Raw genomic sequence first — 27,929 nt, forward strand, 5'->3', positions numbered from 1 at the left:
TAAGTGTGAAAAACAGTCATAAGTCACTTTTTCACAGTTGTAACTGTGAACAGTCACTAAAGGAACTGTTGTAAGTCAAGGACTACCTGTATTTGCTGTTAAAATAGTATATATTATACTATTTTTTTTTCGTTTTTCCATTGTATTTTTAACTTATTTTTAAAAGCACTTTCTATGTGGTTTTTTTCTGTGATAAGGTATTTTTATTGTAATTATCCTTATTTTTCCTCTTTTCCTTTTTTTTAGTTTAAACAATGATAAATATTTAATCTTACGAGCAGTGGTTCTCAACCTTTTCTTCATCATGAACCCCCTTAAAGTACCTTTTGTGACCACGGAAGATGGTCATGGACCCCCTCCCCCCAAAGACTTAACTCAAGCTTTAAATCACAACATTTCTTCAAGCCTTCACAACCCTCCTGTGACAATATCATGGCCCCTCAGTGGTTCACAAACCACAGGTTGAGAACCACTGCTTGCAAAAATTTTGTGAAACTTGAGTTGATTTACTAAAGATGCTGTTTGTCATAATTTTAAATGCAGATAAGGGAAAGGCAAAACTATTCAAATGTAACATTGGGGATTATTTGGAGGGGAGAGTTTGCAGATTGGAAAATGGAGCTATGCGATGAGTTGGATGTGATCTTGTAAATTGGAATTGTTATGCAGAGGTAGAATGTGGTTGTGTAAACTGGAATTGCTATGCAGATATACTGGGAGACAAAGCAACTGGAAATGCCAAACAATGCAGAGGAGAAGCAGGGGCCCATGGGAGCAAAGCTAGGTACAAAAATGAAAATAAAAGATCTGTTTCTAAGTAGGTAATAAAGGCTTAAATGATTTAAAAAAACATGACATTAATGCAAAAGAAGAACTTCAGAGTGCCACACCCATTTTCCTAAGTGTATTTGTTTGGCATGAATGCTTGATTTATAACATGCATTGCCATTACTTATAAAATATGAAATTGTGGCTTGCCTGCTATAATGCTTTTGCTATATAAAATTCACTGCATTGTTTTGCTTAAGAGAGAACTATCTTGCTTTTTGCAACTGTATCGCTTGATCTGGACACTTGTTCCCCATTTTTCCCAAATGATAAGCAGATCCTACTGGCTTAAAAGATTGCCAGCATTCAAATGAAGTCAAACATGTATTTCAACACATGTTTAACAGAGTACCACAGCATTCAAAATATTTTCTTTTAAAAAAAAAAAACAACAAATCTGGGAGTCAGGGCTGCATTTATTTTTCTCCCCGCGTCACATGGGAAAGTCTTCAGAATGTGCTGACATTTTGTTGGTTGCTTTCCTTGGCAAGGATGTTAAAAGTCGTGTTGTCAAGAGTAAACCTGACCTTTCAGCACTGATAAAATAAGGTCAGCCTCAAAGGTCAATGTGAACAATGCACTGAATGGCCTACTGAAGACAGCAGCTGCACATGGAATCCTACCTTTTAAAAAATGGACACTATGAGCGGCTTTATAATTTGTGAAAGGATTGCGCGAGCCTAATAAAGCTATACTGTATTCCAAAGGAGCCATCCCATTCATAAGAAAACCATAATTATCTTCATGGGCTTCTTTCAACTTGTCATGCTGCCAACCTTTATTAAAACAAGAACTGATGAGAGTCTCTGTATGTAACAATTGTATACTTCTGAATAATGGACACTGGGGTGAGGCTGTCACTTCCTTGTGCAGTGTATGTTTCCATAGGCTGGCTGGCTGCAATTGAAAATCGATTGTGGGTTTGCATACTCAGAGAACACTAGCAACATGTTGCCTCTATGGTGTTAAGAAATTAATGAAACAATAGAAGACATGACTGCCCCATTTCAATAATAACTCATACCTTTGGGTTAAACAAACCATAAACCCCCTCCCACCCCTTGTGGAATAACTCAGTTCCCTTGTTCCAGACTCCAAAACTTCAACTCTGCCCTTTAGATGCTCCATTCCTCTTAGTTTATCAACTATAAAATTATCTGGAGCCACGTGGGACTCTGAATCTGGGGATGTATCTGTCTAAGAGAGTTTGTAAGGCAAACATTCTTCCAGCGAGGCCACAAATGAAATTGTTGCATATGCCTGAGACAGAAACATATGTTCTCATATTGAGTCTCCATGTAAAGTTGGCATTGCAGATCTCCTGAAAAAGTCAATATCTCCATTTTGGAAGTTAATGACATTTCAGGATGTGAAACAAACATTGGCTGTGGCCAGCTCTTCATTAAAAATCTAAACAGTGATTTGTTTGCTTTAGGCAAAGAAAATGAGAAACATTGAAAAATATAGGAGACAGACAAATACGTCTGTCTAAACAAAAGCTAATTGCTCTCATAAATGTAGGGACCTTGTTGTTTAAGACCGAGAGTTTATGTATTCTTACGAGAAAAAGAGTGGACTAAAAAAAAAAACGGATGAAGTTGCATCCCATAAAAGAATTGGACTCCCCGGGTCCCTCAGTTGTTTTGTTATACAATTTAGATGCCCCGCCAAGTTTACATTCTCAGTGATTTCAGTCTATGTATTTATAATAGCACAAAAGAAATGGCTCCAGAAATTTCAAGGGGACGTCAGTATGGTTGATAGTGTAACTGAGAACCGAGCAAGAGAGAAAACACTGGATTGTTTGTATATCAAACAACTAAGTGTATCTGTGAGGCTTTATTTTTTACATTTTCTTTTCCTATGCTTAAGAACAAAGCATAGCAAGTCTACTGAGATCCTAATAAAGCATTTCTAAAAATCCTCCTTCCTCTTCCCCTTTCATCCTTTAACCAATTATAATTATATTCTTCACTGAGGAACTAAAAAAATAATACAGCCCTTATTTATATTTTATTTGAATATTTCCCCAAGAGATCCAAGATTGCTTACAATTAAAAAGCACTGATTTGAATGTAGATGTACTCATGCTTAGAGCACATTCATTGAAATAGTTGAATAAATTAATCATGGCTAAAGTAAGCCTCTCTAATTTCAGTGACTTTACATTCACCATGTCCAACCAGTATACACATATTTATTTTACTTTTTAGATTTATATCCTACCTTTTATTCAACAGCTCAAACTAGTAGGCACAGTGCTCTCTTCTATTTTTTCTCGCAAAAAAAGGATAACACACAATAGTTTGGATTGAGAGAGAATGACCAGCCCAAAGTCAATAAGTGAGCTTTCACAGTCAAAGGTGGATTAGAATCTATGTCTCCTAGTCCAGCAATGTAACCACTTTGCTACACTGGCTCCTAAAAGATGCCCCTGAATCAAAGGTTTTAATAGTCAATGAACTTTTCTGCAAATAAATCCTATTGAACTCATTGTGACTTGTTTACAAAGCAAAACAAGTGAAAATAAATAGTAGAAATAAAAGATAGAGCATAAATTTGAAACATAAATTTGAAAAAAGAACATCAAAATTAAGATCTAGCTGTTTTCAAGATTTTTTTATATAACTTAAAAAAGATTTCTCTGGACTATTCTGAAATCTGTCCCATTATTTTTGATGGACACCTTTATATTTCTGTACTTTATATTGCTGGACTGCACCATTTTTACAGAATCTATATTTTTAGCTGACTGACAATATTAATTTCCTATCAATTTGAGTGCTTCCACTTTTATTGATCTATACAAAAGACATTATGTCACCTGTCAGGTATCTTCGCTGTTCATGCATACAAATCAAGACAGAGATATATGAAAATAAGTATTAGTGGTACTAAAGAGAGAACTCTAACAGAAATTATAATTAAATCTAGTTCTAACAATAAATTCCCCTCTGTGAAAGGGCATGTCAATCATTTGGATATATATATATATCACCTTCTCTCCTGGAATGACTTCAGAGGAAATTACTGATTCCAGTTGGTTAGAAAAAGACCACTGATAGATTGGTGTTAATAATCTGATTCATCCTAGAGAAATTACTCCAAAACTAAAAGGTTATGACTATGCCCTTTAGAGATATAAAAATTGAGGGGAACAAATATCCCTGTTTAGCAGTCAAGTCCTACTCCCGCTTTCAGGTACAGTCTTATGGAATTAAGCCCTCTGTTCACTCTAGAGGTGAAATATTTTCTTCATTTTAATTCATGCGAAAGACACAGAGAAGTGTAACAGAGAGGATACATCAGATTAGAGAACTTTCTGGAGGGTTATAAAGAAAATCCTCAGAAACTAACATTGTTAGAAACAAATCTTATCCTTCACTGTGTATTGAAACAAATTTGTGGAAGCCAGTGATGGTCTCACATTTTATGAATTGCAAACTATAATCCATGACCAAGGATGATCCAAATGTTCTGGGACTGTAAATGGGAGATCTCCAGGTGTCTGGAGAATTTTGAGAGTTTTATCCCAACATCTCTGGAGGGTTCCTGTCACTAATATATGTTAAGGGTAAACTTGGGCATTGTTGTTATATGTATTTTATGAAAAGAGAAAAAAAAATAAGAAATTGAAATCTACCGGACCAGAATACTACACCAAACACAATCCTCAAATATAGCCCAAATGAAGACTGAGAGTAGTTTTAATCAGAGAATTTGATTATTTGGAGGGATATACAGAGAATTGTGAGGGAGGTTCTCCAAACCTTCTGTAATTTTTATTGAGACGTATTATGGAGATGTCATTGCTTAGCTCTGTACTGCTCTGCTCTTAAGCTATTGGACCCAGGGCCCAGATTTAAGTCTGCCATGGAAGCTCAATGGGTGACTTTGGACCAGATAAATTGGTTAACCTGAGTCAGTAAGTTGGTTTTTTTCCTGATTGAACTACCTCACAGGATATCATTTTGGAGGAAAAGAGGGAATACTGCTATTGGTAACGTTGAGCATCTGAACAGAAGGCAAGGTAGAAAGCTGATAAATAGAGTTTATTTCTCTTATATTACAATTATACTAGTTTGATATTTTGCAAGATCTCTCCTCCCTCAAGTGTATGGTAATTCAAACATATTGTATGTGTAAATGTATCATTATCCTCCCTGTTTCTAAGTTGAAAGAATGCATCCCCTTCCCACCCTATTGCCTTTTCCTTTCCAAGGTACTTTGTGGTAGTGATAGACTTTTCACAGGCTTGTCATGTTGGCAGAAGCAAAGATGCTGATGCAGAAACCAAATATGTCTTGGCAAACCTCATATATGCCGATTGCTGTTTTTTGTTTGTTAAACAAAGGCAACTGTGGTATTTTTAGTTCTATTCAAAATACGGGAAGCAAAAATCATTTCTGCCAAGTGGCAAGGGACAGAACTGGCCAGGGGGAAGAAATGGTTTCCATATTTCTATAAAAGAATTTGAAAGCTTTAGTCACATGTTGTGCTTCAGTCTACTCTGTCTTTCCATCATATATATTAAAGGCAGCTTCTTGCTTTTAACCCAGGGCCATATGAAAATTGCAGAGTTCATGTCCCCAACATGTGAGCCTTCAACATAATTAAGCGTTTGTGTGGTGAATGTCTATGGAGATCATCCATAGTTGGTTTTCTCAGAGGTGCTTTTTCAAAAGGCAACTGGACTTTCATTGTGTTTCTAAGATGTTTTGCTTCTCATCGAAGAAGCTTCATCAGTTCTGGCAGAGTGTATTTATGTGATGGGGCAGGGAGAGGAGATTTTGTTGCCATTCTATGAGATTCTGCACATACCTATTCATTGATGTACACTCCTAGTGTTAGAAGTAATATATCACTGAATACCCATTGCTAGAAATAAAATACCATTGTACCTGTTGTCTTATGTCCTTGTTGATTTCTCAGCAGCATCTGAATAGCTTGGAGATCAGAATGCAGGAGGAAATAAGCCTTCAGTTGATATATCTTGAGGGTGAGGACAGTGGAAGAACTCTCTTTCCTTATATCTTCTCTTCTGCTGCTGCAGTGAGCATGAGGGTAGAGCCAACCCATGGTCAGAATAATGGATTAAGGAGCAGGAAATTTACTTATTTACTTCCTAAATTTGTTACAAGAGAACAACAAGAATATTCAAGCATCCTAACCCCAGGCCTAGGATCAAAGCCAAGTCTTAAGGGACTTCTGGAACACTTGAAGAATATGTTCTTCCTCAAATGTGCTTATTGGTTAGCTCGTTATATGTATATTGTGTTTCCCTGAAAATACGACCTACCCTGAAAACAAGCCCTTGCCCGATTTTCACACCTGCGCCTAATAATATAAGCCATACCCCAAAAATAAGCCCTAGTTACACCCTGCCCACATCTGGCTGTATGAGGTGGGGCACGAAGCACAGGTGTAAAAATCAAGCTAGGGCAGCGGTGGGGGGTGGAGGTGCTCCATGAACCCCGCAACCTCTTACCTCATCGCGCTGGTGGAGCTGCTCGTGGCATAATGCCACAAGGCTCATCTTGCCGGTGGAGCCGCTCATATCAGAACACAGTGAGGCTTGTTGCACCGATGGAGCAGCTTGCAGCAGAACACCGTGAGGTTTGTTACAATTAGTTCTTTTTCAAACCATCCCCTTTGCAAGCAGACAAAGCTTTGTCTCCCTCTCGGTGAAAAGTGTTTGGGCAGCTACCACAAACCCTGCCCTTTCCATCCCACTGTCTGCTCGCCCGCAGCCTCAATGGACCAAACTCTCGGCATGCCCCAGCCTCCACCTGCCCTGCCAGGAGGGTTAAACCCTCTGTGAGGCGCCGTGGCCAAGAAGTGTCCTGGCAGCAGCTGGCACAGCAGGCAGGGCATGTAGAGGCCGGGGCATGCCAAGAACAAGCAGACAGTGGGACGGAGAGGGTATGGCCAGCAGTAGCTGCGTTCCCACTCCCATCAGCCCCCGCACTTGCCGCCTTCTACATTAAAAAAAACAAGACCTCCCCAAAAATAAGCCCGAGTGCTTATTTTCAAACCCAAAAGAAAATAAGACCAGGTCTTAATTTAGGGGAAACACGGTATTATATACACAAGGGGACATGCATAGTACTTCCTCCTCTCTGACTTTTCTCCACAAAAGTAACCTCATTTTTAATGATGGCCACTAATCCATACAACTGCCATCCGTAGCTGAAAATGAGCATAAATTGTCTCCTCCACAATAGTCCATCCCCTTAACCATTACACCACATTGCATTGGCTTCTGCCATCCTGAATAGTCTCTTCTGCATATTATCTCTTCTTTTCTCTTGGCCATTTTTCTCTCTGTATTTCTGTCCCTCTTGGTAACACAGAGGTCTGTTCTTGCCTATTCCCTTCTAGCATCTTTTTATGCTTTGGGGTTCCTCTTCTATCCAGTAATTATGGATCATTATTTTCCCTTTGGCAGAAGTGCTAAACCATTTATAGTGATTCCTTCAATTATTTTAAGATCACAGATTATCAAGCCTCTCAGATTTTCCTTAAATTTAAAGAGATTAGAGATGAGGTTCAATCTGCAGCCATCCCATAGTGCTGGCCTGAACAAATCTTCAATCTCTGACTGTGATGTCACTCATCAGCACTTGTGTCTCTTCTGGTCTGGACTTAAGCAGGGAACTGCATGAAGATGCAGGGAGCAAACCTATTGAGGTATCTGGGTGTTGGCATCAACAATAGTTGATTGTGGTTTTGTATTAGGTATGGTGTGATGGTAGCTAAATGTCAGCTGCTTTTCAAATCTGCTTCTACTACTAAAAAATTTTATGATTTCTAAATAAAATTCACATTTGTTGTTTCTGATGGCTATTGATTGCAACAATCCTCTTAAAGAGGAAAATAAATATATGATTAGGTTTTACATCAAATCCTTTTCTTTACCATGGCATTAAAACTCTGAAATTCACATTGAACTGAGTATGAGAGCTCTGACTATAGTAAAATTGCAGGTTCTACAAACAACTACTGCTCTCAGCAGCCTTGTTTCACGTCAATACACAATCCTGGGAATTGGAAGGAAGCTATAATTATAATCATCCTGCACTAAAGGATTGATAATCATAGAGGAGTACAGTAATAGTCTGGGTTTTTTTTTTCAATTTTGAGTTTCTTCAGTCACCATAATATAAATACACATTCCTGGACTTTTTAAACATGTTGCAATTAAGTGTCCATTTGAAAAAAAAATCCAATTATATTTGTCCAGTGGAAAATTACATTTAATGCATACATAGCCATCACGAATTGCCCTCCTGCTCTGCTTTACTGACTCCATACGATCCTTGAAGATCATGCTTTTGATGCAACTGCTGCTAGGTAGGTGTGGGTAAGAATTGTGCAGCGGTTTAATACTGGAGGCTGAAAGGTAGCATAGGTCATGAAAATAAATATTGGTATTGTCTTCATTCATGCAAATGGAGGAGGCAGGTCTGTTTTCAGCTTCTTCCTTTTCACAAACTTGCCTTTTCTAGTAAATAAAATGAGTAAGGTTTTATGTGTACAGTTGTGCTGGCAAGGATTTTGCCATGAAATTGGCATTTTTATTTACTTAATGAACATCATTAAAGATTTATAGAAGGCCTTTTTGCAGATCATTCCATACCCCACACAATTCAGGCTGTCTAATGCCCAATGTTTATATAGCTGTTCTTCAGTGTTCAAAATACTTTACACATATCCTTATAATGAAATGATCATGTTACTCACTTTCTAATAAGAGTGTCTATGGAGATTCTCGATCATCTAAGTCATGATTGTCCCAAAAGTGCTTTTTTCAAGAGACAATTGGACTTTCTTGTTTTTCTTTGAAAACCTTTCGCTTCGCATCCAAGAAGCTTCTTCAGCTCTGACTGGATGGTGGGGAATGGAAGGAGCTGAAGAAGCTTCTTGGATGAGAAGCAAAACATCTTCAAAGAAAAGCAAGAAAGTCCAGTTGCCTCTTGAAAAAAGCAGCTTTGGGATTTCCAGTAGGAGATGGATGCTACAGCTGAAGTAGTAGATAAAAGGGACTTCAGCCAAAGTGAAAATAAATGAGGAAATAATCCTTGTGGATCACTTGTGCTCACACAAGGAATGCTGTACACAGTGTTGATGGGAAGAATCACATCAGTTTATGACATGTCAGAAGCTCCCATTCCAGATGAAGGAGCAGACACTGAGACAGAAGACGAGATTATTTTTTGTCAAATATATTTATCTTTTGTGGAGGGTTAGTGATATCATACTGTATAAGTGGTATTAGATCATTTGAATTTTATGTAATTGTTTTGGAGGTTTGTTGGCGAAAATAATCATATGTCAACAACTCTAATCATTGTTTTTTTGTTTGGAAATTTCAAAGGAATCCCTAGAATTCTGAGGACCCAAACTGAGGACCCAGTTTGTGGGGGCAATAAGCTGACTTTGTATAAATATACAAAAGGATGAAGGCTATTGTTGAGCACATTGTAAGCCGCCCTGAGTCTTCGGAGAAGGGCGGCATATAAATCAAATTAAAAAAAAAAAAGAATTGTTTTTAGATACAGATAGCAATAGTTAGCCCTCCACCACCACCACCCCCTTTTTTTTTTTAGTTTCAAGCAACTCACTAAATTATTTTTCCTTATATGTATATGCATTTCATTTCTTGAATATGGTCGAAATCTTTCCTTGCATTCTGGTTAAGAACTATAGTTGAGGTTTTCCGATTAACAAGATACTTTCCACACTGATTTGACTGTCATTAAAGTTTTACGTAGAAAATTGGCCAAATCTATTAATCCTTACCTTTGTCTCCTTTATGAGAAGAAAATGCGTAGAAAAGAAAGCCAGAATTACCCTGTAGGTTGCCTAGGTTGCAGAAAAGAGTTGTAGTGCTATCGTGTCATTATTCATCTTTTTTTAATTGAAGGTGTTGTGAATTTTAAGAAAATTCCAGATACTTTGGATCCCTGAATTGTTGAACTCCCAATAATCTCCATTCCAGACAAAAATTACTTTTTAAAAAAACCCAGGTATTTACATCTACCACCCCAATATATTTTTGTTGCTTTCAAGTCTGTTTCACATATTTCCTTCACACTGGTCACCAAATTAAGATTCCAACTCAGTTCAAGGGCAGGAAACTCAGCTTGCTAGAATAATAAGAAGTGTATGTTGCTCACTTTAACTAAGAGGTGTTGTCTATGCTAACAACCAATTGTTGTTGTCTTTGATGTTATCTAAAAGGACTGCAAATCAATGAGGAAGAGTCTACACCAGAGGTGGGTTTCAGCAGGTTCTGACCAGTTCTGGAGAACTGGTAGCGAAAATTTTGAGTAGTTCGGAGAACCGGTAAATACCACCTCTGACTGGCCCCACCCCCATCTATTCTCTGCCTCCCGGATCCCAGGTGATCGGGAGGAAATCCTTCCCCTGCCACGCCCACCAAGCCACACCGTCAGAACCGGTAGTAAAAAAAATTTGAAACCCACCACTGGTCTATACACACATCCTGGGCAAACAATGTTCGCCACAATAGGGAAAAGAACCATCCATCCCCAGAGATGTGTTAAATGTTTACCTGATCACCCTGTGTAATTTTGAGTCGTAAACTGCAGTATCTGTGTTTCTATGCTGAAGAGTGATTAAGAGGTTGAAGAAGGAATTTTATACTTTAATTCCTTTAAAAAAAATTTTTTTTTAATGTCCAGTGTGGAATGCTAACAATGGCAACAATAAAATCCAAACGCTTGATCTTTGGGATGAGGCTTTATCTATCCCTAAATATTTTTCCTGTCTCTCATAGAAAAGTTTTTACCTTCACCAGGCATGAGAGTACCAAATCTGTCCTTGCATGTTGCTGAATCAACATCTCGTGTTCTGTGAAGTTGTCCACTATACATGGTGCTCTGAATTAATATTGTTAATTGCTCCAGCATGAAATTGCACCATGAAAGAGTAGACATCCTTTTTATTAGTTAATAAATTATTAGCCAATGCATCTTTCCTAACAGCTAATACATCTTCAGATATTTCCAGAAAGATGGCAATGTATTGCTTCATCACAATTGCGGTAAGGAAACCTGGGATGTGTTCAAGCTTTGTAATACTGTCCCATAGGAGAAGGTATTAGCTACATTCTTCTTAAAATTTTAATCCACAGATTGCCATTAATGTTCTATATTTATACTTTGATCTAAATAAACTGCAGTGTAAATAAATGAAAAAATGCAAATAATCAGATGAATAAATTGTGAAGACGTGACAATTCCTAACAATCTCTTGAGTTTATTTCTATTACAAATTGTATTTATAACCAGGCACACTATATCAAAAAGCTGGTGTCTTTTTTTTTAACCACCTTGCTATTCTTTGGTTTTATCTCTATACAGGCATCCAAACTTCAGTGTAAGTGTCCTGGTTCCTTTTTCTAGAAACCCAGGACAGCTGTTGCTGCTCATGCTCGGCAAGATTGAGCTAAATGGACCAATTGGACTTAGTATCAGAAATTTCATATGTTCACTTGTATCATGTTAATTAAAATAATAGTTACATAAAGCTGAGAATAAAATAATTCTATGAATTTTTAAGAGCTTCAACTTTATGGCTTCAGTGGACTATTAGGGAAGGAGTAATCTCTTTTTCAAAAAAGATTCAGTGTTATTATTTAATAGCTAGAAGATTCCCTTTTTGATTACATTTATAGTACCAATAATAAAAATTATATATTTGTTCTAGGATCTCAATTCTTGCTTCATGTTTCCATAGTTATATGCACCTCTTGGTAGTAGAAGTAATACTATAATTGGAAATAAATCTATTCTTACAGTTTTAAATAATCTCCAAGACAAAATGAGATTTCCTAACTAGTACCCTTCAGATATGCTGGGAATCCAGATCCCAGAATCTCCAACTATATTTGTCTTACAAAAATTCTGGCCATTGTAGTGTTGACACATGTGGGAGGGATTTGGATGAAGAACTCTGATTTGGGTGTTGCAGGGTACCTGACAGTACTGTTCCAGGAAATCACTCATGCTAAGTACTCAGCAAAGCACTGCTGTGTTTCTCAGTTCTAAACTCAACACGTATTTTCACATTGTTTTGCAAAATAATTGTAGGAAGCAAATTGATAAAAAGTTGGTGATAGTTTTTTGTTTGTTTAAAAAATCCATCAGGCACTAGTCTGAGCTTGGCAACTACTGATAATAAATGCAGACAGAATCTGTTTTTATGCATATAGCCTTCTTTTAGCATGAACATCCTTGGGAGCCCTTCATGTTGATGCAGAACATGGCTTCCAATTTATGAAATAGTCTCACCATTGTGTCCTTTGGTTTCTTTCAGATTCCGACCTGAGCATGCGCACTCTGAGCACTCCCAGTCCTGCACTAATATGTCCACCAAATTCACACAGCTTGCAAAATGGAAAAGAATCTTCTACATCTTCTTCTTCAGTCACCGGAGAGACCATTGCAATGGTTCACTCGCCTCCTTCCACTTGCCTCACCCACCCTTTCATTCATGCTGCCTCTCGGCTTCAAAAAGAACAGGCCAATATCAACCGGCTTCCCGACCTTTCTGTGATCCAGATATTTTCTTTTTTGCCCACCAACCAGTTGTGCCGCTGTGCTCGCGTGTGCCGCCGCTGGTATAATCTTGCTTGGGACCCACGACTTTGGAGGACTATTCGCCTGATAGGGGAGACAATCAATGTGGACAGGGCTCTGAAGGTGTTGACACGACGACTTTGCCAGGACACCCCAAACGTCTGTCTCATGCTGGAGACGGTAATTGTTAGTGGCTGCAGGCGGCTCACAGACCGAGGACTTTACACCATTGCTCAATGCTGCCCAGAACTGAGGCAATTGGAAGTATCTGGTTGCTACAACATTTCCAATGAGGCGGTTTTTGATGTAGTGTCCTTGTGTCCAAACTTGGAACATTTAGATGTATCAGGTAATGGAAAAAGTCTACATTTACACTCTGGCTGGAAAGTTTTGGAAAAAAGCATGTCAAATTTAATGGAGAAAATATTCTCAATATTTTTGATCACATCTTGATAGTAACTTTTTCACTCTGTAACTAACATTTTTAGAATATCTCTCTGCTCTCTCTCTTTCTCACTCTCTCTCTCTTTTTCTCTTTCTCTGCTTTTTAAAAAAATAATATTATGGATTTCTCCAAATAATCTTGCATTTAAATCTCAATTTTAATCTTGCATTTAAAATTGTACTCTGTACCGTTAAATACTTCAAAGGGTTTGTAATTGAGCATGAATCTTTAAAGAGTGCCAGGTTTAGCGTGTCAAAACAACAAAAGTCCCTGCAATTCTTTAAACAGTCACATATTATTGCACAAGCATTTGTGGATCCCAGTCCATTTCATTATGTGTGCATTGTACCAATGTGTTAGTGTTTACATGCCACAACATTTTATAAAAGAAGTGTGATGTTGTGGTTACGATTTCTGAACTATGAGCAAAGAGACCCAAGTCTTCCCATGGAAATTCACAGGACAATGTAGGATCAGTTATTTTGTTCTCAACCCAACTGAACTTCCAGATGAGTTGTTGGCAAACAGTGAAGGAGGGAATGCCCTATATTGTCCTGGGAGGTCTTGCAGAAAAGGCAGAATAAACCAATAAAAAATTACTACTGTCCTTATTTCCTTATGGAATTTCCTTATGGAAATTCTGATGTGACCAGGGCTCACTTCAACAGGAATATCCAATTTATCCATTTAGTCTGCTTATAAAGAGAATAATCAACTTTGATCATAAATTAATTTTCTGGATTGGAGGAAGTAGAAGGCAACATCAGGTAGGATAAATTTAGGGTATGCCACTTTCGACTTGCAAGTCAAAGAAAGGAGAAAGTAAAAGAAAGGCAAGTCAGTAACAGTAAGCTTTGATCCTCAGGTCTCTATGCTGTCCCAGAAACATTATATGACCTCTTTAAAAGTGATAGTGTTTCTTGCCACAAAGCACTTTGCTATGTTTGCAGCCACAATCATCCTTGCAGAATTCACTCTCAGATTTTCTCAGTGTGATGTTATTGGGAAGCAATACTGCCCTCTGCTGAGAAAAATGCCCAAACTAGCAAATGTGTGTATGCTTGTGTGTGTGTGTGTGTGTGTGTGTAGAGATGAGACAGAGAGAGAGAAAGAGATGGAGAGATGGAGATAAGACGAGACAAGATATATGATATGATATGATATGATATGATATGATATGATATGATATGATATGATATATGATATATGCATACATGGGCACAGACATTCTTTCCCTCAACGTCGTCTCCTTTTCCCCCCTCCACCTACCCCAGATTATTTTAACGCATTTCAGCAACCTAGTTTCAGTCACTTGCCAGTAGATCAATTCTGTATTTCGCACAATTGCAGCTTCCTGAGGCTAGCTTAATGCCATATTATAGGGTAGAGAAAATTCAGCATTGCAACCTGATGTAAAGCACCATTCATTTACTTTTGATCCCCAAACAAGCAGTTCCTTCAGATTGTTTCATAGATAAAAGTAAAAGCCCTTACAGAAAAACAAGCAGGAAGTAAGAATATTTGTCATTAGGAGTTGTTGGTTTTGGAAAGGAAAAGAAATAAATTCAACTCACTGCCTGCAAGGACTTTGATTCAGAATGTTTTGAAATCTCACTGAATTGCTTTAGAAAGAATACATGTATAGCAGCATAAAGCTCTAGGAACAAAGACTACATAAAGCCAGCAGAAAACACTATAAGTGGATTACAAAATTTACACACAACAGACAAATCTTGCCAGGAGCAGATGTGGGACACAGAAATTTTTATCCCTGGACACCAGTGTTTTCTAACATTGGGAAAATGTTGTGAGTATGCATGTATATCTGCATATAACTGATTTTGGGACATATTCATGGTACCAACAGATAGCTGACCTGTAAAATATTAATTACAGGAAGTCCTTGACTTATGACTACAGTTGAGCCCAACATTACTGTTGTTAAGTGAAACATTTGTTAAGTGTATTTCTCCCTGCCAATCTTATGACTTTTCTTGCCACAGTTCTTAAGTGAATCACTGTAGTGGATAAGTTAGTAACATGGTTGTTAAGTGAATCTGGCTTCCCTATTGATTTTGCTTGTCAAAAGGGTGCAAAAGGTGATCACATGACCTTGGGACACTGCAGTGGTCATAAGGATGAGTCAGTTGCCAAGAATCTGAATTTTGATCACATGATCATAGGGCTGCTACAAAGGTTGTAAGTGTGGAAAACGGTCATGCGTCACTTTTTTCAGTGCCAATGTACTTTGAATGATCAATAAATGAACTGTTGTAAATTGAGGACTACTGTATACAAAGTTTTCCACAGAAAGCCAGTTTGATGCAGCAGTTAAAGATGCTAGACTACGGAGATTTGAGTTTTAGTCTATTCTTAGGCACTGATGCCATATGGGTGACTTTAAGCAATCATTTCTCCCAACCCTACCTTGGGAAGTTGAAAAACATCCTTTAAGAAGGTATTGACAATGGACTTTCAAAAATCCTGCCAAGAAAACGGCATAGAGTCATCCACATAGTCACCAAGAGACAAAATTGACTCAAAAGTTCATAATAACAGAGTTTTTGCTAGCTGCCACCCTTCTGGCATACTTGCCATTTTACATTTCGAATGTGTGGTTCTTACATCATGTAAAAATATATTTCTCAGGAAGCAAAATATCTCTGTGCATCACACACGTTCTTTCATTCAGCCATTGGAACAAAAATTCTGCTAAATAAGCAGACCTGAATGTGATATATACTGTACATAACTTTTCAGTGAACTTATGCAAGATAATGTAAAAGAGAGAGAGAGATAAATGGGAATAGAAGAATGCATAATTTTTGGAGTGTATAGCTATAGTGTAATCATTATAGAAATATTCTGTTAGGTATAGCTTGCACTTACATATTTCCAAGTGTGTATATAAGGAATTAATCCTGTATACATGCTTTGGGACAAGTCTTTGGTTTTAGCTGGCTTTAACTCTTCAAATGTTTGGCATAGAATAGATGTCCATATAAAATGGGATTTTATTAGTATCAACATGACAACTTATATGTTAGACTAGTTTGCAGGCCTCACGTGAGACCTAGTTTACTTTGAAAAGTCATTGTGGGATCTTATGAATAATGCATCCTAGAAATTATACCATTATGTCAAAAACCACAGAAAAGTTGGATATCAGATTTTCCACATTTTTAAAAGGTCTCTCTCAGTTTTCAGCAGAGCGCCTACACAGATGGACTAGACTATGACCCATTATCTCATAACTGGCCAAAGTTTATTCAGAGTTTCAAAGTTCCCTGAAACTTTCTCATTTGATTTAAAATCATTTACATTTTCTCTATGGAAAGACTGTTGCCAAGAACATGTATGTTTTATTATTATTATTATTCAGGGTAGATAAAATGCTTCCAGACATAGTGTAGGTAAATATACTAACTAAACTATAGAATCTATTTTAAAAGGTTGGGATGGACACTATTTAAATGGATTCAGGATTATAAGTAGCCCTGAATTCTGCAGTATCCATCAGCCAAGCATGATTTCACCTTCTAACTTTGCTTCAGGAAGTAACCAACAGTCTGCAGACCATACAGACTGGGAAGCCAAACTTGGCATTACTGAAGTCAGCCATTGCGATCTTCCAGGAGAAAACGAAGAAGATTAGGAGGCAAATATAAATATAAGTTTGGAGTGTCAACTCTGGAGCACATCAACTTTATAAAGCTGCACGTTGTTTTTGGAAAGGCTATGCTTCATGACTCAAACACGCTTTATGATTAAACTTTCAAGCATCATTGCGATTCATCCTATTTCAGGGGTGAAATCCAGCAGGTTCTAACAGGTTCTGGAGAACCGGTAGCAGAAATTTTGAGTAGTTCAGAGAACCAGCAAATACCACTTCTGGCTGGCCCCAGAATGGGGTGGGAATGGAAATTTTACAATACCCTTCCCCCAGGAGGGGAGGGAATGGAGATTTTGCAGTGTCCTTTTTTTTTTTTTTTAATTTGACTTATATGCCGCACTTCTCCGGAGACTCAGGGCGGCTTACAATGTGCTCAGCCTTCATCCTTTTGTATATTTATACAAAGTCAGCTTATTGCCCCCACAACTGGGTCCTCAATTTACCTACCTTAGAAAGGATGGAAGGCTAAGTCAACCTTGAGCCTTGGCGAGATTCAAACCTGCAGTAATTGCAGGCAGCTGGTCTTAATAACCAGCTTAATAACAGGGTCTTCTGGAGAACCGGTAGTGGAAATTTTGAGTAGTTTGGAGAACCGGTAAATACCACCTCTGACTGGCCCCGCCCCCATCTATTCTCTGCCTCCCGAGTCCCAGCTGATTGGGAGAAAATGGGGATTTTGCAGTAACCTTCCCCTGGAGTGGAGAGGGAATGGAGATTTTACAGTATCCTTCCCCTAGAGTGGGGTGGGAATGGAGATTTTGCCACGCCCACCAAACCACGCCCACAGAACCAGTAGGGGAAAAAATTGGATTTCAGCCATGGCCTATTTGCCATTTGGTCTGTTTCTCTGTTGTCTTCCTCTGGCAAAAATAGCAAGAAGGTTGCTGTGGTCTGCAGGTGTCCAGTGAACTGACAACATTTTCATGGAGAATGAAAGAGAAACAAAATTGGGGAACTAGAAGGAGGAAGAAAAAGAGAGGGGGAGAGGGAGAAGATTAAATAGATGGATGTGTCCATCTGACTAAATAAAGAACATAAAAAAAGAGAAAGCTCCATCAAATAGTAATGATTATTATCATCCCCACCTCAGGTGTTTTATTGTTTCAACTCCTGGTTTCTTTCCTATACCTCCTCATTTCTTTGTTGAAGTTCGTAAGAGGGAAATGTGGGAAAGAAGCAGGAGGGATGGTTTGAGGTGGTGGTTATCAGTGCTGGGATTCAAAAATGTTTACTACTGGTTCTGTGGGTGTGGCTTGGTGGGCGTGGCATGGCTTGGGTGTGGCTTGGTGGGCATGACAGGGGAAGGATACTGTAAAATCTCCATTCCCACCCCACTCCAAGGGAAGGATACTGTAAAATCTCCATTTCCTCCCGATCAGCTGGGACTCAGGAGGCAGAGAATAGATGGGGGTGGGGCCAGTCAGAGATGGTATTTACCGGTTCTCCAAACTACTCAAAATTTCCACTACCGGTTCTCCAGAACTGGTCAGAACCTGCTGAATACTACCTCTGGTGGTTATCACAGAACCAAAACAAGTTGGAGGTGTTTTGACCAGACCCATTGTCAGAGTCTTGCTTTCAAGATATTGTCTCCAGGGACTGAAAAAAAGTTGTTCTTCCTTTCTCTTCTCTATCCAGATGGTGTCAGTTTTATCATTAGCCCTATCTATCATCTGCACCTTCCTAAGAATATCAGCAGCACGTGAATCAGTCTTTTCCTTTTCTCATTCTCATGGCCCAATGAATTATGTATAAATAATAGCCAGTTTCTATATTTTTAGAGATTAATTTCTGGATAATACTAGTCCAGGACAGAAGTTAATTTTGCTATCCATGCCATGCATCAGTTCCCACAATAAAGCATGAAGAAAGCTTTAATCAACTCAGGAATTCAGGTGTGACATTACCTAAAATTGATAGACATCAACTAGACACATTTCCTGAATATTGTCTGCAGTTTAGCAAAGGAAATATTACATGATTTTATTTTAAAGTGTGACTCATTGGGTCATCTCTCCAGATATGTTTCTTCATCAGAATCCTCAGTGGTGTCTTTACTGGAAAAATTGGGATACATTCAGATATGTATCTGTCTTGAAAATGCTCCATGTTGAAATGTGTAGCACAGGAAATGTTTCATGACATTTCTGTTTTATGATTTTTTACAGCATAATTCCAGGGGTGAAATCTGAACCGGTTTGCTACCGGTTCACTGGCCGTGCATGCGAGCTGCGCACCAAGTGCGTGCTGCATGCATGCGCACCAAATGCGCATTGTGTGCATGCTCAATGTGCACTGAACGCGCACTGCACATTTAAAAAGCTAACTGGTAGTTAGCTACCAGTTCAGGCGAACTGGTAGTTTAAAAGCTACCACACCAAAAGGAAGCTTGGGAAGGTAAGTAGAACAGTGGGGGTTGAGGGGAATCAGCTGTGGCATGCGGTTTAAGAAATCCTACTTTCTAGCAAAGCTAATCTGTGCGGCACAGGTGATTGTCAGATCGTAGCTGTTTTAAACTACCGGTTCGACCGAAGCAGTAGCTTTTTTTTACTATGCACGAACCAGAACGAAGCAGTAGCATTTCACCCCTGCATAGTTCATTTTATAAAATTTGCCAAATTTTAGTTCCATGGGAATCATGGGTCTCAGATTTTGGAGGCATTCTGTAAATTAGCTCATTTACCTTGATTCAAAATTTGTTGCGCTGTGATGCACCGTTTTGCTTAAAATTAGTTCAAGATTACGGTAACAAGTGTATACAGGTAGTCCTCAATTTACAACAGTTCATTTAGTGCCCGTTCAAAGTTGCAAGAACATTGAAAAAAAGTGACATGACCGTTTTTCACCCTTATAACCTTTGTAGCATCCCCATGATCATGTGATCAAAATACAGATGCTTGGCAAACTGACTCATATTTATGACCGTTGCTGTGTCCCAAGGTCATGTGATCACCTTTGGCAATCTTTTGACAAGCAAAATCATTGGGGAAGCCAAATTCACTTAACAACCGTATAATAGCTTATCAACTGCAGTGATTCACTTAACAACTGTGGCAAGAAAGGTGGAAAAATGGAGCCAAACTCGCTTAACAAATGTCTCACTCATCAACAGAAATTTTGGGGTCAATTGTGGTCATAACTTGAGGACTACCTGTAGTAGTATATAGTCTGAGCCACATCAGATTTGATTGAAATCTGGTAAGTTTTTCAAAGACCTTTAAACTTTTTTTAAAAAAATACAAACTGAGTAATGTTGCTTAGCCTTCACGAGTTTAACTACTGAATTTAGGCAGAATGTTGCTGGCTGACTGAGTAAGCTCCGGTCAGTCATTCCTGGGATGAAAATCCTATATCACTAAGTTCATTTATATAAAGGGGAAGTGGACCGTCCTTGTTAACAATTTTTCTCCTCTTTCCAATATAGGTTGTTCCAAAGTGACGTGCATCAGCTTATCCCGCGAAGTTTCCATCAAGTTATCTCCTTTACACGGCAAGCAGATTTCTATTCGCTACTTGGACATGAGTGACTGTTTTGTCCTTGAGGATGAAGGACTGCACACCATTGCCACCCATTGCACTCAGTTGACACATCTCTATTTGCGCCGCTGCATCCGCATTACCGATGAAGGCCTCCGGTACCTGATGATTTACTGCCCTTCCATCAGGGAGTTGAGCGTGAGCGACTGCCGCTTCATCAGTGACTTTGGCATGCGTGAGATTGCAAAGCTGGAGTTCCGCCTGCGTTATCTCAGCATCGCCCACTGTGTCCGCATCACTGATGTCGGTCTCCGATACATTACTAAGTACTGCAGCAAGCTGCGTTACCTCAATGCACGAGGCTGTGAAGGCATCACAGACCATGGAATAGAATACCTGGCCAAAAATTGCACAAAACTCAAGTCACTGGACATTGGGAAATGCCCTCTGGTCTCTGACATTGGCTTGGAGTTCCTGGCTCTGAACTGCTTCAACTTGAAGCGACTGAGCCTGAAGTCATGCGAAAGTGTCACCGGACAAGGCCTGCAGATTGTAGCAGCCAATTGCTTTGACCTGCAGATGCTGAACGTTCAGGACTGTGAGATTTCAGTGGAAGCTTTGCGGTTTGTTAAGCGCCATTGTAAGCGCTGCATTATAGAGCATACTAACCCTGCCTTTTTTTGAAGCGAGAGTCATACTTGTTGTTGAAACAAAAGATTAAAATTGTTTGTATGTACATGTGCACAGTTTGTCCGCATATGCAACTATACCTTTCTTATACCAGGAGTAGCAACATAGACTTTGGCCATTACGTTGGTCCCTATATGATATCTTTTAGCAGCCTTACTCAACTCTTCAACTTCTGAAAACTGCATAAAATCATCACTCTCTGGCCTTTCAGGTTACTGAGCGAGTGATATGTATGTAGCGTTCAGAAATCCCAAGGCAAGTAACAAGTCTAAATTTGTTGTTGATGTCAAACATCCTGGGGTCTAATTCAGAGTAAGTTTAATTTTAACTCCTTGAAAACTTGTTGGAAAAGATAGTTATGAAAAAACATTGTTGTTCTCTTTGGAACTTTGTCACGGCTATCTTTAGCTAAGTTGGAATGATAAAAACCTCCCCTCTTTTAAGACTGTGTTTGGTTTTACATGTTTGTGCCATAATTATTGCAAAAACAAAAGTTACCACTCAAAGTGCAATACTTTTAGCACCTCTGTCCTTTCTAGCTATTGTAATTATGCAACTGTGAGAGATTAAGCACACATGTATTTTAATTATGATTCTCCATTTTGAATGAGTTCCCTACTTTTCCTGCTCTCCGGTGCCTCTCAGGAATTCTCAGAGTTTTTCTCTAATAGGTTGTAGGACACCTTCCTTCAGAGTGTCATAGCATATCCTGTTATTTAAAAGAAACATATATTTAATCTACTCGGTATCCTTATGGCAATCTTTTATCTCAAAACATACGTAGTAAAGGAGGCCACTTTTGACCTCCCAATTCCCCTTTGTGCCTTTCCCCCAAACTCTGATTGACCACAATTGCTGAAAAATGACATCACAGTTTCCTGCTATGCTTAGGCTGGAAACAGATAAAGACTCCTTTAACCAATAAAGGAGAATATTTGTAGCTCAGGGTTGAAATGAGGGATTCTTGGATAATGAAATGTCTGCAAGAAAACAATCAAGCTCAGACTACTGTAAACCCTAAAACAGGCCCATCACAAAGAAACAAAAAAATCTCCCTCCAACTTCCTCCCAAATCACAATCAACCTACAAAATGTAACCAGGCAATATTCCCCTGCTTATAACAAAATGTGGTCATTGACTAGACTTCCCATTCTCCTCTATGTAGAATATGGCCCCTTCTTTGCACACACTGTCTTATCTTTTAATATTTAAGATCTGGAGGGCCTATGGCACAATGAAAGAATATTCACATTTGTGTGATTAATGGAAATCACCTAATTCTATAGCACCTTTCCTTGGTTTTGCATTCTAGAAACAAACCTCAATTAATGTTCAAGGGACTGTGTGCCCTGTCATGACGCTGACAGAAATTTATTAGACTAAGCAACATTAAGTTGGAGGGAAATAATGTATATTCTCAATGATTATTCAGGAAAAAAACCTTTTTCAAAATAAATAATATTGTGCACTTGTTAGATTTAACAAGAGGAAAAAAAATTAATGTTAACCGTGAAAGTATGCTCACCTGACACTTTCAGTTTAGTACTTAAATCCTATTTCTCATAGATTCAGGAATGCAGTAAATTGATATTAGTAGCATAGAATTAGTTTTCCAATCAGTACATTTATCAAATTGTTCACAGTCTGATGACACAATGAAAATTGTCCTGTTAGGAGGTCTGAGAATTATTTTAGAGACCCTGCATACTAAGGAAATGTTTTAAAATATGTAACTCTCAGTGCTTTGAGATTTACCTGTATTCCTATTTCAGTTTTTCCTTCTCACCTCACATCCCTGTGTCCTTTATCCTAACTGAGTGCCTTTCAGATGTTTCACAATTCACGACGCAACCATGGAGAACCTTACAATCCAGAAATATTTCAAAAGAAGAAAAGGAAAAGAAGATGATCACAGACTATAGTCTCAGCTTCTAGACCAGAGAGTTCTGTTTACATACATTTTTGTAGCATTAATATTTTTTTTATGGGGAAAGTTCTACTTACTGGTTCATTTTTTCAGACCAATACTATAACCATTACGTTCTTCCCAAATATTTCTGATACAATAATTAATTCAGTGTGTGTACATATTAAACAAGCTCCATGTGCATTTGGTCAAATCTGAGCAAAGATTTTATATATTTGTGCAGACACTCAGGCAATTTTATTTGTCATGAATAATGTTATAAAAATGCTACCATTTTTTTCCATTTCTAAAGCACAGATGACTTTCTGGATTCCAGCTGCTGTGCAAAAAAAAGTCCAGGAATTAATACAGCAAAGCAGAGAGGAATTTATTCTGCTAAACTTGGGAAAATATTAAGGTTACTAGAAAAATTTAGAAAAACCCAAATTTCTGTTGTTCTTTTTTTTTTTTTTTACTCTGTCAGGAAAACAGGACATCTGTATCCATAAATCTATAGAAATAATAGATTCTTCAAAGTTTTTGTAAGAAAGCTTACAAAAACTAAAATAAGTTTTCTCTAAGTCTTACTAGCATGATATTCTTAGTAAATTTTTGTAGACGTAACAGGCATAATATGTTTGTTTCTCAATGACAGAGGTATCTCATGCTATTAAAAAAAAATCCTTTGGCTCACGTTCTAATATTCTTTCTCTCAGACCAAGCAATGTTTTCCAGACAGTAAAGCAATTAATTTTTAAAGCCATTTCCTTAGAGAACAGAGATTTAGGATACTCCATCGTCTAGTTAAAGAAGGCAAATTGAAAATGCACCCCCAATTTCTACTGCATGTATGCCATAGTACACTGGGAAACACAAATACCAACTCCTAGTATCTTATATGGTCATGGAAAGCTTTTTTTGCAGCAATGTTCTGAAAACACTGTTCATATCCCCTACTAGTGCAAGGCCAAAGCCTGAAAGGTGTGGGGCCAAAGCCAAATGCTCTCCATGCACACACATCTCCTTCCCAGACACCCTCATGTACAAAACACGTAGGAGCTACTGCAATCAGGTTTGATAAATACCTCCTGTTGGAATCATGGAAAGTTTGCTTTCAAAGTACAATTACAGAGTGTAGGAGGAATGTTTAGGGAGGCCCCAACAGTCAGCAGTTGCACTGATATTCTGTACATCTGACCTGCAGCTTGGATCCACAAATCACAGGCAGCTGTAATGTGGTTTGTTTGATTTGGGCTTAGCCTATTATGGCAATCCAGTTATGCAGTTTGACCTGCTATCGCTAAGTAAGCATTCTTTTAGTTGCTGAAGTTCAACAGATGTTAGGAAGCCTAAAATTGTAGCAGAGTAAGCCGACTGTTGCCTCAAGAACCTGAAAGGAATTGGAGAATGGCAATGTTGGACATAAATATTGAATTTTCGCTCTTAAAAGCCATGTTCAAAATCAGGGGTGTTCACATGTTTTAGCTTCATTGATTCATCTTTGGGGAACCTCAGTGCAACTACTGCAGAACTCTATATGTCATGAGCGAGTACAGTTTACAAAAGAATGCAGAGATAGGTTTTTTAGGGCCCTGACAGGGCATGTAATTGATCATTACTTTTTTACCCACATAAGGTTGTTTCACACAACATACTAATCCATACAGTACTGTGGTTTCTTTGACTTTGCATGTTGTAACAACACAGACATAGTGTTTTATTCAATAAATCAGGTCAGAACCGTGAAAGAATTCAGCATGGGAATAACCTAAACAACTCTCTTAGAAGTTGTTCATCGTAAGATCTTGAATTTAAGAGAAGCTGTCACCTTCATTCTGAATGACTGAAACACCCTAAAATGCCACTGTTTATCTCCAAAGTCTACTACAATACTTAAAAATTGTCTTTTAAAAGTATTTTCCTCTTATTGTAATCACTTTTTTCCTGAGCAAATGTTTTCACAATTTCTATCTGAAGAGTCAGACAGTGTCCTGTAATATGAAACTCAGCAAGGCTGGTTATATCTTCAGATGGACTTCCTCATATATGGCTAACAACTGGTTTATGAGCATTACTTAAAACATCTCTTGAACAGAACTGTAGGAAGGGAATCATCCTGTCTGGTTTTCATTTTAAAAAAACCCATAACTAGAGTGTCTCCAGATGTGGAACAAACATACAGCAAAAAATTCACATCCTAAGGAACAAAAGAAATGTACATTATTTGTAACAATTCTCATTTAAAAAACCCTTTTTAAATGACTGAAGTGAGAATGTTAAAAATTGTTTCCACTTTTATTAAACAAATCGGGCAAGTAAACAATCCTTATATATTGCAATAGCACACATTCTACAATACTCAGATGTGTTAGACTGCAATGCCAACCAACTTGGCCAAGGAAAATAAGAAATTGGTTTTGATCAGCATCTAAACTCATAGATTGTCCATCTTGTGTTTAGTGTATAGACTTTTTATACATACAGTACATAAATGTCTTCTTAGAACAGTGTTTACCACCCTTAGCAATTTTGAGATGAGTGGATTTCAACTCCCAGAATTCCCCAAGCAAAATACTGGCTAGGGAATTCTAGAATAGTTGAAATGCACACATCTTAAATTGTTGAAATTGAGAAACACTTTCTTAAGATACGTATCCAAAATGCTATTGCCTCTCACTAAAGAATACATTCAGTTTTCTATTATATATTGAACATTTATATCCAGCAATAATAATGGTAGAACACTGCTGTAATCCTAGAGCAAATTTTGAGAAACAACACTATTAATAGCCATTTAATTTCCCTCCTTTTTCATTTATATGTTGATTATTTCGTACAATATTATCCTTGCCTAAAATAGTCTTCACTATTCTTTGCTCGTAGAAAGGATAAATGTAGATTTAAATTGTGATCTGTGTCCTGAGGGAAAATTAATTGTGATCTGAACAAGGCTTTCTTTTTTCAAGGTTTCAAACAAGATTGAAGGATACTTTTTTTTTTTTGTCTTTTTGAAGTAATTTGGTTTGCTGATATTAAGGAAAAAATAACATTACTTGATTCCTAAAGGGAGTTAATATGTAGATTGACTTTCATTGATTTACTATAAAGCCTTAATTCACAACTACCAAGAAATAAATCAGCATATTAGTATAATGCCTTGATTGATAAATGAGTAAAATTGAAAACTCTTTATACATATGGGGACAGCATCTCACTTTAAACTTTTTTTAAGAGATGGCTTCATTTTACATAAAAAAGGCAAGGAAGTAACAGAACTGAAATGCTGATATGTGTTGTATATTCCAGATGGTGTGACAACTTCCCTAGCTAGGACATGCTTTCATAGAAACTTCACCTAATCACCCAGGCAATCTGAGGAAAAACAAAATGGGAGCACATCATAATGCTGGTCCCATTAACTACCTAAGCCCTTCCTGGCCAGTTTTGCTCTTTAAGCTGTTCAGTCCTCAAGATATTCAACCAATCAAAATAACTAACTTCCATGGCTAAGAACCATCTCATGCATATCTGTTACAATTGTAAGATGGTATCTACTCAGCTTCTGACTCCATTTCTCACTTGTCCTTCCAGGCTGAAACTATCTAATTGCAAAGAACTTGGCGTTAGAAATATATTTGCAAGATCAACAACTAATTAATGTAACTAATTAATGTTGATACATATGTTGGTTGTTAAATGTGGGATAAACAGATTGTGTGGTTCCAGGTCATGAGGCCAGCGTACAATGAAACATTCATTTATAAAGGGCCTGGTGATGTTCCCAAACTGGTTATTGAAAAACATGTGATGAAATACGAATGTGATGAAACATGAACTATTAGTTCTTATCACATGTACCTAGGAGTATTTTGTGTGATACTTATATACCAGGGTATTTGTTTAAAATAAGGATCATATAATTTTACATATATAGTTTTGAATCTTTTTTTTAAAAAAATAGCTTTCTTCAACCTTCAATCCTATCACTAACTATCAACTTTTATTTACTCCTTCCTGACTTTTAAATGTAAGCAGTAATTATTTTGCATTCCCTATATAGAAATATTCCCCAATTACTATTATACTGTTATACTGGTGCTTAAATAGTTGCATTACTAAAATACAACCAATAATTATGAATATAATTTTAAAATCTAAATATTCTAAAAAGCTTGAGAAATTGACTCATTTTTGTTAAATAGGTACTATAATGGTTATGTAGCTCCAATATTTTGGAGAATAGCCCTGATACATTTTTTTTTCTGAGACAATATAGATAGTCCTAGACTTAGAACCACAATTGAGCCCAAAATTTCTGTTGATAAGCAAGACAGTTGTTGAATTCTGCTCCATTTTATTTCTTGCCATTGTTTTAAGTAAATTACTGCAGCTGTTAAATTAGTAACACGGTTATAAAGCAGTGGTGAAATCCAAATATTTTACTACCGGTTCTGTAGGCGTGGCTTGGTGGGCATGGCTTGGTGGGCATGGCAGGAGCAGGATACTGCAAAATCTCCATTCCCACCGCACTCTGAGGCCAGCCAGAGATGGTATTTGCCAGTTCTCCATACTACTCAAAATTTCTGCTACTGGTTTTCCAGAACCTGTTAGAACCTGCTGGATTTCACCCCTGTTGTAAAGTGAATCTGGCTTCCCCATTGACTTTGCTTGTCAGAAGGTCGCAAAAGGTGATCACATTTTCCTGGGACACTGCAACTATTATAAATATGAGCCAGTTGCCAAGCATCCAAATTCTGATCATGTGACCATGGAGATGCTGCAATGATTGTGTGAAAAACAGTCATAAATCACTTTTTTCAACTTCAAGGTTGTAAATCAAGGATTACCTGTATTGATTTCAATGTAATATTAACTTACTGATCACCATTTTTATCACCAGTGATTGATTATGTGCTATGATACCCATTCCAAAAACACAAAAAACAAATCATATTTATCAAATGAAATACGTTCTTTTCCTATCTGTAATTCTAAGTTTAATCAGTTTGTTGTTCAATAATGTTTTAGCATTGAACCATATCTTGGATCATTTCCTTGTTTTTTTAAAATCATTTCATTTCAATTACTTTTCTTAACTCCACTTTCATTTCTACCATGCAGTTCTAAATATTCATTCACTATTCTTTATTTTGACATGACAATCTACTATAGATTTTAACCTTGAGGAAATGGAATATTCCCAGCAACTCAATTAGAGGTCTAAAAGTTAAATCAGCATGAGAACTACTGCATTAGCCTGAGGGTGAACATTAAAATCCTTTCATACATTGATGCATGAGTCT

The 27,929-nt window shown here is 37.7% G+C and overlaps 1 protein-coding gene across 6 annotated transcripts in view; it reads left to right on the plus strand.

Annotated features, from left to right (window-relative positions):
* Positions 1 to 21,162, plus strand: part of FBXL7 (F-box and leucine rich repeat protein 7) — a 161,299-nt gene extending 140,137 nt beyond the window's left edge. For all 6 annotated transcript variants that reach the window (XM_034411898.3, XM_060691123.2, XM_034411902.3 and 3 more), the window contains 2 exons: positions 12,172 to 12,783; positions 19,977 to 21,162. In XM_034411898.3, the coding sequence (XP_034267789.1) occupies positions 12,172 to 12,783; positions 19,977 to 20,713 (1,349 nt within the window). In that variant the 3' untranslated portion in view covers positions 20,714 to 21,162. The remainder of the gene's footprint in view (positions 1 to 12,171; positions 12,784 to 19,976) is intronic.
* Positions 21,163 to 27,929: the final 6,767 nt, after the last annotated feature.

The sequence above is a fragment of the Pantherophis guttatus genome, chromosome 3 (genome assembly GCF_059756535.1).
Source record: "Pantherophis guttatus breed Tessera chromosome 3, ASM5975653v1, whole genome shotgun sequence".
NCBI classification, from domain to species: Eukaryota; Metazoa; Chordata; class Lepidosauria; order Squamata; family Colubridae; genus Pantherophis; species Pantherophis guttatus.